Source organism: Nymphaea colorata, chromosome 10, assembly GCF_008831285.2.
Source record: "Nymphaea colorata isolate Beijing-Zhang1983 chromosome 10, ASM883128v2, whole genome shotgun sequence".
NCBI classification, from domain to species: Eukaryota; Viridiplantae; Streptophyta; class Magnoliopsida; order Nymphaeales; family Nymphaeaceae; genus Nymphaea; species Nymphaea colorata.
This window is the reverse complement of record NC_045147.1, coordinates 11,020,872-11,034,828: the sequence shown is the minus strand read 5'-3', so window position 1 is coordinate 11,034,828 and position 13,957 is coordinate 11,020,872. Positions and strand designations below refer to the sequence as shown.

Sequence of the window (13,957 nt, the reverse complement as noted above, 5' to 3'; positions counted from 1 at the left end):
CATATTTTATAACTATTGTTTTTTTATAAAACGTTAGGAAATTCTATGACCATGAAAATTTTGGCTACTTGGAGGCAACTTTGTAGAACATACTGCAGTATTAAATTCAAACAACCTAATAAATTAAAAATTCAGGTGGGACTTATTCCTAGCCTCTTATGCAGAGCTTAAAAGCGTATGTTTGTTTATCTTGGATTTGAGATTCCTCAGAATTTCAGGTCGGAAATTCTGAAACTTAGTTTTCTCCTTTTCTTTAGGTTGTGTTTGATTGCCTCTAATTTTATATCTGAGACTGCATTAAAAGATGTGGTTTAGAAGATCCACAGTTTAATAGATATTAAATCCACATTACATCTTAAAACAAACAAACAAACCCTTATCGGATCTGGATCAGCGGTCGTCCATATGCAGTGTGATTCATAAACCCAGTTAGCAAATCTACTGTTTTATCCAATAAAATTAGAATAATACAGTGAAGATTACCACAGCCTTTGCACGACGATGACACACACAGATTGAAAAATGGACCTCACAAGTTACAAACTGCACATTTCAAGCATATCTTGAAAATTGTCAATAAGAACCAAATTGAAATGTCTTTTTTCCTGTATCTACTTGCATTGGAAACTAGACTAACTCCTACTTACATTGGAAACTAGACTAACTCCTACTTGCTTCATGTTTCGAATACAATGACAATCAACTTTTGTGTGTTTAGTTCTCTCATTGTTGATATATATTATAGGTATGACTTGTATATGTGTAGTTCTCTCGTTGTTGATGCTATACGTATAACTTTTATGTGTGTAGTTCTCTCATTGTTGATAAAGTATAGGTACAGAGAATAGAACGTCAGGAACACCAAAAGCAGAAAAGAATAAAAGCGGTAAACGCATTCGTTCGGCGGGGATTCGAACGCAACGCGCGGCGTCCATTATCTCCGCAAGCGAATCGAACGCCCTCAGACAGGACTCCTCAGGGAAATCTTACCCACGAAACCGAACCCGGCACGTGCGTCGAGCTATGGCACGTGCCAGATAAGTCTCGAAGACTCCAACGTCCGCCTCCTGGCCCTATAAAGGTTCCTTCATCGTCTCCTTAATAATTTCAATCGATTGGAGACGCGAGCGGTGGCTTGGCTTCCGGAGGCATCCTTCTCTTCCGTGCGGCTTCCGATTCACGCTTCCCTGCCTTAATAGCAATCGGCAAGGTGCTGTCTCTCTCCTTTCTCTCTTCGTTTCCTGTTCTACGGGTGATCTTGGTTATAGGATCCCCCTCGGTTTAGAACAAAAAGTTTGTGTTTCTGATGTAGCCATACGGGTTTCCGATGCGCGAAAAGTTAAGGGGACGCTCCCGATTTTCTGCTAGTAATTATGTTGATGAATCGATAGTCTGGGGTTCTGTGTTTCATTGCAATAAATCGGGGAGATGCCCTTCTTCTCCTGCTAGTTGGATTTGAAGATGGCCGTCATCCTCTGATTGAGTTTTTGCTACTTACAACGTGAGGGAACTCCCCTTTGTGGTTGTAATTTATTACTACCGCGCTTCTACGGAGAGAAGGTGGGTGATCGTGCTCTGTTTCTTCTATTTTGAGAGACGACGACGGTCTTCTTTCTGGTCTCATTAGGGCTTCAGGTTTAGGTTCTCTTTTACCTCTTTTTCTAAGTCAGTGGATTGATCAGGTGCTGGTAAAATCTGCTGTTTTCTGAAGTAGGATATGTACTTTTTTCGGTAGCTTGATTCTTCTTGCTCCCTCTCTTCCTTTTGTCATCCGATTGAAAGGCAGGCTGCGAAAGTAAGAAAGGGAATCGAGGGAGAAGATGCAGGGTGGAGGCAGACGCAGAGCTGGTGGCATGGACGATTTCTTCGGCTTCGGAGACCCCTTTGCCGGTTTCCCTGGGTTTGCGAATCCGAGGAGCCTCCTAATGTCGAATTTCTTTAGTCGGGACCCATTCGACGACCCTTTCTTCAGCCGCCCTGGCTTCTTTGGCTCTGATGTCTTCGAGGATCCTTTCTTCACTCGCCCCTTCGGCAGCATGTTCGGGATCGCTGATGGTTCGCGTGCCAACAGAGGCTCTTTCCCCTCGGCTTTCATACAGGACGCACCTCCTCAGGTGCTCTCTCGGTCTCTTTTATCTTCTTGAGGTTGTAAACGAACACTGGTCTTACTCTGAGCTACTTTGGCGTTGTTCGTTCTCCTCTTTGCAGGCACGTTCGTCCACTAGAGGACCTGTCATCCAAGAATTATCATCGGACGGTGAAGATGAGTCGGAGCAGCAGAAAGATGATTCCAGAAATCAGGCGAATGCTACCAATAACGGGCCGGTTGTCCAAGAACCTGACGAAGACGGAGACGGTAACTTTTTCCAGGCTGTCTGATTGTTGAGTTTGGTCACTTATGGTCTCGTGCTACATTCTTGGCTGATCGAATTGGCTTCTTTGATGCTTTCAGAAGAGCGGAGGGCGAGCCGGTGCGTTCGTCAGCGTAGTGACTATTATGGGGGTCAGAGGACGCAACCACAGGCCCGCACTTACAGCTTCCAGAGCTCTACGGTGAGATATGGAGGAACCAACGGAGCTTACTATACTTCATCTATGACTAGAAAGACTGGAGGCGATGGGGTAACATCTCTCTCTCTCTCTCTTTTCATATATATATATATATATATAAATATGCAATGGATCTTTGAACCTTGGAGTTCAAGCAGGTGACTGAAGAAGAATATAAGGAGGCCGACACGACAACGGGCAAAGCGACTCATCGTTTATCACGTGGTATCCATGACAAGGTATGGCGTTCTGTCGCCGGTGTGTATCTTGAGGGAGTTGCCTGTTCTGCTACTCTCTCCCTTTGAGGGCAGATTAGGTCATGCAATAATGTATCGTAGCAATGTAAAACACCACTAAAACCACGCAACCCTCCACCTTTTGAGTGCAGATCGAGTCACAAATTGTTGTAGACGAGCAATGTAAAACACCACTCGAACCATTTTCTTTATTTTGCGTTACTGTTCAATACCCTGACGATCTTGCCAGCGGCACGAGTGATCTGATCGTTAGGGATGGTCTTCGCCTCTTCGATCACGCCGTATGAAGCAGCTGGTGGCGTGACCCCGATTCTTTTTCCCTTGTTTAGTCTTTTGTGATTCCTTACTTGGGTAACAGTTGACTAAGAGGGAAGTAACGTTCAGTAAAGATTGTCTAGAATGCTTCTTTCAGACTAAAGAAGATGATCATTAATGTGATGGAGGTGAAGAGGCTCTCGCCTCTTCTTGGAACACGCAGGTTAATGGGTCCGTGGGGTGCTCAAAGACAGCCTTTTATGGATGCTCCTTCTAGCACTTAACTCAATGTCATCTCCCTGTTCATATTTTTTTTCAGGGCCACTCCGTAACCAAACGTCTCAATTCTGATGGGAATGTGAACACTGTACAGACGCTGCACAACCTGAATGAAGGTATTGCATCTAAGCGGGGCAGGCCCTCACTCTCTTCATTTTTATTGTTCTACTCTTCTGAGGTGGAGCCTCCATCTCATGGTCCGGATGAGATGATGAGCATGTCGTCTTCTGTCATGCAGACGAGCTTTCGAGCTTTAAGAATGATTGGGAAGGGAAAGCATCGCAGCATCTGCCTGGTTGGAACCAAGGTTTTAGCGAGTTGGAGCATGGGAACATTGGTATTGCAATACGATTACTTTAATGGTTGCTCCTTGAGAGTTTTCAAGTCCGTCGTCGATTACAGTGAACTAATATTAGTGGGTACATGGTGCAGGCACTGGTAGACAGGCAGCGGGGAGCAGGAGCAGAGGATGGGCGCTTCCATCGAATGAGCCGTCGGTCGATGCGGATCAGAGGATGACGGGGAAAGCGCATGCGCATGATGCTTATACTGGTTCTCAGCCAACTTCACGTTAGCTTCCTCTCCTTGCATTCCCACGCACCATTGTGGTGATGCTGTGATGGGGAGTTGAGATTACCTTTTCGCTGTACTGCTTTATGGTTAGAACTCTTATGTCAGTGGAGGGTTTATGTACTGAATCAAGTGATCCTGCAGTGCATTTGGGTTGTTTTCACCCCGTTCTCTCAGGCTCTGGACAATTAACTATCACATTGGCTGTCAATAAATGTTTTCTAGAGAATTATAGTGTGTAAATGGAAGATTTTCGCGGGGCTGACCGCCCGTGGTTTGGCCCCTGGATGAGAACATCCGATGAATTTTTGAGACGAATTTCAGTTGCCACAAGCTGGGCTTAGGTTATGGTGTTTCAAATGGGCAGGAGAGTGAACCCACCGTCAGGAAAATGAGCACAGGAGTTTTGAAACGATTGTCGGGAAAATATATGGAGGCTCTCCCAGTCTTCCTGTTCCCAGGGGATTTAAGTTGCGCTGCATCGGATCTGGGATGGGTATGAGAATGTCCCTAGCTTACTGCAGTCCATGTGAGTAGTACTTGTACACTTATGTAGTAATCGAAAATGTGACTCTGCGTGCAAGTGGAGTAGCACTCATCGAAAAAGTGACGCATTGATGCGCCTTTCCATGATCTCAGTATCCTATGTTTTTTGAGCATTCAAGTTCACCCACTTGAGGGTCATTTGTCCAAGGTAATGTATTAGCTCAGATGGTAGAGCATCCTCTTAGTAAGAGGTCCGGGGGTTGATGCCCTGCCTCTCCAATTTATTTTGGTTCTTCATTCTCTGTATCTCTCTTTTCTCTTGTTCCTTTGGGAGATTCACCGATACTAGGGAGTCATTTAATTTTGGTTACGAACATAGAAATGGAGAACTTAGAAGTCTTTAGTGGTGAAGAGCTTCCTTGTTAATTTTGAAGACTTCCCATTTTCCCGCTTAGTTTGGGCTGTCAGATATGCGAGTGAGATAATTGGGGGCGAAGGCCCCGTTTAAGTTTGTGTGTGGGACATTCTTAGGAATATGCACAAAAATCGCAAAAACCCGCCAGTCAACGATTGAGCGAGCGATATGTAAAAGGTTGTTCAACTTTTCAAAATCGCATTTGTGAAAAGGTTTGTTTCTTTTTCCTGCGCGACTCTCTTAAGTCGTCCGTGTTCTTCCGTTGAAACCAGCAACAATCTCATTCACTGAATGATATCTGGCTCATCACATCTCATGTTGCTTCGAGAATAGGGTGAATATGTGTATGTATGTGTGGTGGTTCGTTGCTGAATGACAGAAAAATGGCACAAACGAGAACAGAACAAAAGGATCTCCAGAGTCTGGACACCCATCGCAACAAATCGATCATGTTAGCATGCGACCTCTACAGCTACAAGCTCTGATGCAGGAGCCAAGAGATGCCTATAGACATAGTATAATCACACCAGCTGACCTCTACACCGACTCTGCGCGCGCAGTGAGAGCTCAAGGGCCGACTTCAGTCTCCATCGAAATTTTCTCTCATAAATTCAGTCTAGCATTTTACTCAAATAACAAGGAATTACAACTGCATTTGAATGCAAGGCTGCCAAACACAAGCGGCTTTTGCATTTTCCCAATATCTAAACCCGGAAGAAAATGGAGGAAGAGTGAGAATATATATACATATTGCAGGAAACAAGAGACCGGAAGGACGTCTCTCCTTCCTCGTAAGAGCATCTACCGGTGCTCCTAACGATGATACGAGGCGTATCATATATGGGTAGGGCATCCAACCAGTAGTGGCCACCATTGATACTCGTGAATTCTTCTCCCCAACTGCAAAAAAACCGAAGCAAACATACTACCAGCGAAAAAGGAGTCGATCGATGGATCGATCGGATTCAGCTGCTGCGGCTGCTGAGCTCTTGAACTACGGTGCTCATGGAAGGTCTGTGGCTCGGCGATTCACTCGTGCAGCAAAGCGAAATCCTCACCATGCTCATGGCCTCCGTGATGGAGTAATGGCCTTGCAGCTTGCCGTCCATGAAGTCCTCCAGGTTCCCTGACTCCGCAGCTTGCCGCATGGTTAAGCTAACCCTCCTCTTGCCTGACAGTATCTGCAGAACCAACACACCAAAGGCATAGACGTCGCTCTCCTTGGTGAAGCGACCAATCGTCATGTATTCTGGGGCTAGGTAGCCCATGGCAGCACTGGCCTTCAAGGTGGAGAAGACGACGTCGTCGGCGAGAAGCTTGTGCAGGCCCGAGGAAGAGAGAAGAGGATTGAAATGCTGATCCAGCAACACCTTCTCCGCTGAGATGTTCTGATGAACCAAGGAAGGCTTGTCCATACTCCCATGGAGATATTCGATGGCTGAAGACATAAAACCAGGAAAGGAATGAGAAGAGAAAGATAAAGGTCGTTTAATTCAATGGTTTTCACGATTCCAAGCACAGAGAGGGAGACAACCTTTAGCGATGCCATTGATGATCCATACGCGCGTCGACCATTCGAGCGGCTTTAGACCAGCATCGTCCGCCTTGATGTCCAGATAGTCGACCAAGCTGCCATTAGGCACGAAATCATAAACCAGGAAACACTCTCCCCTTCCCCTCGAGCAACAGAACCCCCTCAGTTTCACTAGATGTTCATGGCGGAGAGAGGCTACAATTTTTAAGCCCTTTTGGAAATCGTCCTCCGACGTCTTGCAGCTCGTCTTGTTGAGAGTCCTCACGGCGACGACGGAACCGTCCCGTAGGATTCCCCGGTGGACGGACGAGAAGTTGCTCCTTCCCAAAAGATTGACTTCGGAAAAGTACTGGGTCGCCGATTCGACCTCCTCCAGATTGAACCTGTAACTATGGTGCGCATCGCCTTGCGAGGGACAATGGAAAGCACTGAGGCTGCCGCCGTTTGATGCTTCATCCGGCAGGGGATCCCACCCGTTGGCGTACTCTACGCTAATTAAGGGGGAAGCGCTCTTCCTGCTAAAATCTTTGGCGGCCATAAACTCCGTGGTGCTGCACCGGCCGTCGCTAGTCTCGAAGGCGCTACCAATCTTCTGTTTTCGTCGTCGATACCAAGAGAAGAGGAAGAGGCTGCAGACCAAGCTACCACCAGCGAGGGCCACAACCACCACGAAGACTGCGATTCGTGAAGATCTGGGAGAATATGAGGAAGGGGCACCATTTAGGCAGCTCCGACTGGCACATGCCGTAGATTGCTGCACATTAGCCGACTCGGGGATCTTAGGAGATACACTCTCAGGCTTGCCATCTCCTTGCTTTGAAGAGGGGTCCGACGAAGTGCAGGCTCTTAGATCATCGTACTCCAAGCCACACAAATCCTTGTTGTTTTCATAATGGAAGCCCTGCTTCAATCTCTTCAAATCTGGGACAAAAAGCCAACACCAGTAGCGAACAATATGAACAACGCGAGGAAAGAGATAAAGAATAATTTTATTAACAGCTGTGACGATTGCATGCTAAGAGAAATTTTACGTTCAACGCCAACAAGAAGTGGGAAGAGATAGAGAGAGAGTGTGTGTGTGTTTAGAGAGAGAGTTTCAGCAACCATCATAGCCTGATATGCGCAAAATGCAATGGAATTTCACATTCAAACCCATCTTGCTGCATTTCATTCTAGAAAAGAGACCACATTGTCGCAAGAAATTGAAAACATTTGCCCAAACTGGCGATGAATGACAGGAGAAACTGAGAAAGATAGCAACGCCGTTCATAACAATGTGATGGATGCTTCATATTTGGCAGGTGCAAGAAGATTTCGGACTCGAGGATGGCTAAAAACGTGGTCTTGTTTTCAAAAATGAAAAAGGAAATAGCTGGAATCCATAGAGAAATTCTAAGAAGTAGGACATTGAATGAAAAGAGGAAGAGCAGGCAAATGGAGAAAAGGAAGCACAAGGCAAAGGAAGATACCGCCAGGGACAGTGCCGGAGAGACTGTTGTTGTGGACATCCAGAACCGTCAGCTGTGGGAGAGAGGCGAGCCTGCTCGGGATGGAGCCGAAGAGGTCATTGGAGCTCAAGTCCAGCCGAGTAACCGACGTTAAATCCCCAAGAGTCGCGGGGATGGCGCCTGTCAATCGGTTGTTCTGAAGAGCCAAGACGCTTAACTTCTTCAACGAGCCCAGCTCCTTAGGAATGCTCCCCTCTAGCCGGTTACAGCAAAGCTGCAGAGCTGATGGGAGGAGAAACAAAAGAGCGGAAAGGCGAAAATCTGGCGTTAGCTAGATGAAGATCATTCCTACATCCTCGATAGAGATGGAGAAAAGAAAAAGGAGATATTTTTTTTACTTGCCTTGAAGGTTGGGCATGGAGCCCAGCTGCAGAGGAATGGAGCCGGAGAGGTTATTGACGTTGAGGTAGAGATCGGTGAGCAGAGTGAGCTCCGAAATCTGCTTGGGTATTTCGCCTTTCAGTGAGTTGTAGTGGAGGTAAAGCCCTGTGAGGCTTGTGAGACGAGAGAGAGACTCCGGGACGGAGCCGGCGAGACCCTTCCCCTGCAACGAGATGTTTGCGACCTTGCCCTGCTCATTGCATGCCACCCCTAAGAAGGCGCCTCTGCAAGGGTCCGCGTCGCTCGACCATGAAGACAGGATCCGGTTGCGAGGGTCCAACGCCGTTTTCATCTCCATCAGAGCCTCTATCTCATCGGATAGAGTGGTTCCATGGCTCCCAATGAATCCATAAGCACAGAGCCACGAGAAAACTATGTAGAAGAAAACGCAGCGAGCCTTGCCGTTCAAGACACTCACTACGCACATGGTATCAAAAGATAGGATTAAGAGGGTCAGATTATCCTTGGGGCCTCTGTGTCTTCTCCCCAAAAGAGAACTCCCTCTCTTCTCCGTGGCTTGGTCGAAGAAGGCCAGCCTCGCCACCACAAGAAGGAAACAAGTGACGGCACCTCAAGAGCAAGGGAAAAAAGAAGCTGATCAGGCGCTTGATGTGGATGATCAGGATCAGAAAGCAGAGCCAGGAAAAGGGTGATGGTTAATCTCTCTCTCCCTGTTGTCTGCGAGGGACTGCTCAACATCTAAAAGGAAGGAGAGGCAAGCATTTTGTGTGGAGAACCACGGTAAGACAGTGACAGAGACACAGAGGGAAGGGGGACCGTCCTGCTTCCTGCCCATTTGAAGAGGATTTTTAATTTAATCCGTTGAGGGACAGAGCCGACATTTTATTTAAACCGGGAAAGGAAGGAAACTCGAGACTGTGGAGGGAGAGAGAGAGAGAGGATATCAAGTGGAGAGTTCTTTGGTGGTGGCTGGTAAACGTTGGGCCCTGGATCTTGGCAGACCGCATGCGATCCTCCTCCTCCTGCTACCAAGAAACTTTGAATTCCACGCTCAGAACCTGGCCATGGTGAAAGGGACATGGCGTAAAATTCTTTTTAGTTTTCACTCTCGGATTCCTTTTATTGGAGGCAGAAAAAGAGGATGGGAGAGAAAGAAGGTAGTTGAATTGGACACGGTAAGGAAGAGAACAGAAAAGATATGGGGAACTGTTCTTTTTGTAAGCCTTCCATTTTTCTTCTTCTTCTTCTATGGCTACGAAAATCGAACCTCATCTCCCATTTGTCGTCCATGTGAAGTACCAAACTCGAGACTTGTTCGAAATTTTGGCCTCCCACCACCTCCATTGACAAAGAGCCGAAGCTAAACTGACGGCACCTCAAATTTCACCTCGGTCCTGTCGTTTGCGCTGATGGTGGCATTGGTAGACCCACCATGAGCTGCCATTTTCTCTTAAATTTTTTCTTTCTTTTTGGGATTCCCATGAGTTCTTAAATATCACAGCTTTTATCCTTTCTTGTTTTTTCGAATTTGAGGGCAGTTAAATCAGACAACGTTAAGTGGAAAAAATTCAAATTTTGAAATCTCAAAATGTACATTAAATCCACCCAACGACCACTCGTTTTCTTCCATTAGACTTCGACTGATTGGTTGTTGAAAAAGTCCTGCTTCGGAAGGCCAAAAACTTTTTGACATTACAGAGGTCAATAATGCTTTTGCATTTCCCATGGACATCCTACATAGGGAGCCTTTAATGGGGAAGAAATGGCTTTGGGAAACTTTACCTTTTTGGACTGTAGCGAGTTCCTCCATTTTCGAACTTCAATGTACTCGAAATTATTTCAATTGAAACCGTTTACATTTCAAGTTGGGTATTATATTCTGAACTTCTGTCGCAGGCGCCAACCAGTCCAGTACTAGTGTATCAGATCTCGCGTTAATATGTTTAATTTCTTGTTTTCTTCGTGGCTTTATCTACAGAGAGATCACACTGTCCGAAACGATTCATCCCCTCTGGAAAAATGGGCAGCGGTGCTGCTGCGATGAAAGAAATGGCTTCAAAATTTATCCCTGAAATCGTGTATTCTGTGTCTCTTATCTCTTAAATCCAGACCCTTTCGCATCCTCACCTATCTCTTAGTCTGCCCAATTCGTAGTCCGACTCGTAGTGGCTCCATCTTCTTACTTTTAGTAATATTTCTATGTTTTCGCCATCACTGGTTTCGTCACATTGCAGAAGCAGCAGCAGCGCCACCACCACCACCGGTTTGCTCGCGCTTTAATTTGCCAAAAAGGACAAGGAAAAGGGAAGGGCGGTAGTTCGCTTTTTGCCAGCTTTCAAAAGGCAAAAGTGGGCAGTAAGAAGGAATAACTCTTTTGAGAGGGGAAAAATAAAAGAAAGAAAAAGGCAGGAGGAGGATTCCTTTTTAGCTCTGAATGCTGCTGCCTGTCTTACGTATGGAGTCCAGCTGCATCCTTCCTGCACTGCATCATTTAGATGTGAATGAGGATCAGAAGAGATTGGGGAAGAAGATGAGAGAGTCTTCTCTCTGAAATTTTCAGTTGGGTTTGGTGAGGCAGGTCCCACTTGGGCTGCTGAGGACGAGATCCGATGTATTATGAAATCTTTTTCAGGAAAGAAAGAGAGGGAGATGTTAGCGCCTCCTTTGTCCAGTCCTCATCAAAACGCGTTGTAGCTCACTATTTATTAGTGAACCTTTTACAAAAACATGTTCAGATGTTACTGATATAACTGAAAAGTGAAAGCCATGTTTCAGTTTGAATTTCTTTCCTCCAATCTCTTCTTTTCCATACAAAAGAAATCCATTTTTTATATTTCATTAAAACTTGAGCATGCTTATGCAAAATTTTCATTTATTAAACTTCATTCAGTGCAAACAAAACAAGGTCAGACCTTCTCATATCTGTTCTTAAATCTAAAGTTTTTTATATTGAATGTCTTTACTTTGTTTATACCAATTATGGATCTAAAATCTATTGTTAATCTTTATGCTATCAAGCATAGCCTAAATAAATTTGATTATAACCTCAAAACTATTTCAAAGAAAAAAAAAAATCATCTCAGTAAGTTTCCGGCAAGATTTTAATGGCATTCAAGTACAGAGCCATCGTTCTTAGCTAGCCGGAAAGCGATGTCAGAAAGAGAAGAGTGGAAGAAGAGCAATTTGGCAGATGTTGGGTGGCCTAGGGTTGGCAGGGCTGGAGCCTCAGCCCCTCCTGCCACCAGTGAGGTCGAGAGGGAATGCTTATCCTCAACTTGTCCTAGCAAATCAATACCTCTGCCTAACTCCAGCACATTGAAAAGGAGGAATTATTCACTTTCGAAATGTCTCAACTCTGCTACATTATGATTTGAGACATAGTTACAAATATCGTTTTCGTACTTTAAATGGTGATGTTTTTTTCGAACATAATACAGCGGGACTAAAAAAATATAAAAAGAAAAATATACAATTAATATTTAAAAATTTTAAAAGTCTTAAAAATTACAAAAACAAAAAATTTAATATGACAACATCAAATAGATCATCAACAAATAAAAAGTAGAAAATGGAAACAAGTAGTTCAGCAATAAAAAAAATGAAAAAACACTTCAAATGAGAAAAAAAGTATAAACATGAACAAAACGTGTTTTTTTTAGTTTTGGTGTTTTTTATGATTATGGTTTCAGCTTTTTTATGACAACTTAGCGTGGAGCCAAAAATTTTTTATAAGAAGAACCGAATTAAAGTTTTAAAATTTTGACATGCGCTCAAATATCAATTTTCAAAATTTTTAGATATGACAAGTAAAATTTTTTATATGTAAAATTTTTATTTAAAAAAAATTGAAGTGAGGCCAAGGCCCGTAGGGGGCTCCCTTTGGCTCCACCCCTGTGATAAAACCATAGAAGTGAGCGTGAACCAGTGGAACAACTAACTTTACTCCAACATAACCAATTTGGAGCTAAGCAATAAGCAAGAACGAATCAGAGCCCTTAAGAGAGAGAGAGAGATACATTTTTTATCACATATTTTTACCGCAATGAAGCTGGTGTTGTTCCATATCAAATGACTCCATAATCTCCATTGGCAATAATGCATGTCGCCATAAATAAATGAAAAATCACATGTTTGCTAGAATTTCATTCTATACTTTAAACACACTTTATGAAAAAGGCTCAAACCGTAGAAGCGCTTTGAAAGATTGTAAATGAATCAGCCACGCTTCTGACAAGCTTCGGCATTTTGTTCGAAACTCTTCATAACAAATAAATTCTGCTCTCTAAAAAAGTTACCAATTTTTCTGAAAGAAAATTGTACAAGTCTACATAGAACTCTGTGACCTAAATACCCAAAAATTCGTACTCACAACAATATAATGTGTTTGAATTATATATATGTAAGTTGTAAATGTCTACCTAGTTTGAATTCATGTTGAATAATTAACATCGGTCTGGTTTATCAAGTTATTTTCATATGCAAATATGTAACATCTAACTTCATGTTGGCATCAGCCTTTTTTTTTTATTAAGATGTCTAAGAGCTGTAAGAAGATACTGCAGTGATGGAGAGATAAGATTTAAGAAAGCATTTGACATAAATCTAATTCATTTACTATTCGAAAATTCAATTCACATTTTGCAAAATCATGCTTTTGTTTCACAAGTTTTTCAGAAAGTACGTACAAGTTTAATAAAAATGCTTAAAGAATATGCTTACATTTATCAAAAATTAAACAAGTACATATTCAAAATACTTCCCACACTTAATCCTTGGTGGGAAAAGAAAAGATTATTGAAATGTATGCTTTTAAATATTTACAAAAACAGGCTTTTAAAGGCATTAAGTCATTTACATGGTCCATTCCTCTGGCTAAGGGCAAACATCATCTTTCTGATCAGGATTTATTTCTTAACCAGGCGTAAGAGTGGAATTTCTCAAAACATGGGCTGTTTATTTCTTGAACAGAACCTTTCTGGAAAGAAGTTTCCAACAAGATCAATAAAGGGAAGAAGGAAGGAAAGGAAAAGAAATCTTAGTCTTACAAGTAACGTAGTTTTACCATCAAAACGCGGTTGACCTTCAATATCTGGAAACGAAAATCCCACTACAAAGCCGCAAGAGACAAAAGTGCTGACTCAAGTTTTTGGATGTACGCAGAAAGTTTGCGAGACTCCATGTGACAGGAAAATCTTTTTCTCCATGCATGATTAGGGCGTCAACAAGTCCTCTAACTAAAACCCGGAAATTAAAATCCAGTCGTTTACTTTCAGCCAAAGGCAGACCCACTGATCTGTATATATATATATGTTTCACTTGACAAGAAGCTTTTTTTTTCCTATAAAAAGTGGCGTGGATTAAATATAGGATGTCAAGAACAGTACCGAACCGCGGAAAGTTGAGTCTTTTAACGTGGAGATTAGAAACAACCATCTAGAAAGAAAATTGTAGGGTTTCATGAGATGGGTAAAGTTTTTCTCTGCAGATTTGGGTCATGTCAAGAACGCTACCAAACTTTAGAAAATAAAGTTAAAGCATCATTGAGCATCATCTACCAAAAAATGTAAATTTGTATGTTATGAGAAGGCTTTTTCCTCATATACAGACTAAGGTGCCCAAAATTCTAGATGGGGTATCTTTTTCCGGTCAGCATGAAGAGTTTGCTTCACCACGATGATGGTGATTGGGAGACAGAGGAGGGGGAAAAGGTTATCGAACACCTTTTCTTGTACAAAACCAAACCCTCTTTTCTTTGGGTTCA

General features: G+C 43.4%; 2 protein-coding genes and 1 non-coding gene across 4 annotated transcripts; 2 read left to right on the top strand and 1 right to left on the bottom strand.

The window, feature by feature from the left end:
- The first annotated feature begins 434 nt into the window (after positions 1-434).
- Positions 435-537, top strand: LOC116263458 (U6 spliceosomal RNA). Its single transcript, XR_004174666.1, has one exon. It is a non-coding gene; the product is annotated as a U6 spliceosomal RNA (small nuclear RNA).
- A 518-nt stretch (positions 538-1,055) lies between these two features.
- Positions 1,056-4,140, top strand: LOC116263366 (uncharacterized). 2 transcript variants are annotated; one of them, XM_031643079.2, is made up of 8 exons: positions 1,056-1,210; positions 1,787-2,114; positions 2,209-2,356; positions 2,453-2,622; positions 2,709-2,789; positions 3,382-3,457; positions 3,580-3,678; positions 3,774-4,140. In XM_031643079.2, the coding sequence occupies exons 2-8, from the start codon at positions 1,821-1,823 to the stop codon at positions 3,914-3,916; spliced, it is 1,011 nt and encodes a 336-aa protein (XP_031498939.1). In that variant the 5' UTR covers positions 1,056-1,210; positions 1,787-1,820; the 3' UTR covers positions 3,917-4,140. The 2 variants fall into 2 exon arrangements, with proteins under 2 accessions (XP_031498939.1, XP_031498940.1); XM_031643080.2 differs by having other exon boundaries at positions 1,097-1,210; positions 1,783-2,114.
- Positions 4,141-5,418: 1,278 nt separating this feature from the next.
- On the bottom strand, positions 5,419-9,407 carry LOC116262708 (LRR receptor kinase BAK1-like). The gene is made up of 4 exons (XM_031642190.2): positions 8,197-9,407; positions 7,816-8,076; positions 6,347-7,267; positions 5,419-6,250 (listed from the first exon to the last, which is right to left on the bottom strand). The coding sequence occupies exons 1-4, from the start codon at positions 8,660-8,662 to the stop codon at positions 5,778-5,780; spliced, it is 2,121 nt and encodes a 706-aa protein (XP_031498050.1). The 5' UTR covers positions 8,663-9,407; the 3' UTR covers positions 5,419-5,777.
- Positions 9,408-13,957: the final 4,550 nt, after the last annotated feature.

Coding starts and splice junctions, on each gene's coding strand:
- LOC116262708 (XM_031642190.2), bottom strand. CDS start 8,662: ATGTGCGTAGTGAGTGTCTTGAACGGCAAGGCTCGCTGCGTTTTCTTC. Junction 7,268..7,815: donor CTCCGGCACTGTCCCTGGCG/GTATCTTCCTTT, acceptor TTTTTGTCCCAG/ATTTGAAGAGATTGAAGCAG. Junction 6,251..6,346: donor CATCAATGGCATCGCTAAAG/GTTGTCTCCCTC, acceptor TTATGTCTTCAG/CCATCGAATATCTCCATGGG.
- LOC116263366 (XM_031643079.2), top strand. CDS start 1,821: ATGCAGGGTGGAGGCAGACGCAGAGCTGGTGGCATGGACGATTTCTTC. Junction 2,115..2,208: donor TACAGGACGCACCTCCTCAG/GTGCTCTCTCGG, acceptor TCCTCTTTGCAG/GCACGTTCGTCCACTAGAGG. Junction 2,623..2,708: donor GAAAGACTGGAGGCGATGGG/GTAACATCTCTC, acceptor GAGTTCAAGCAG/GTGACTGAAGAAGAATATAA.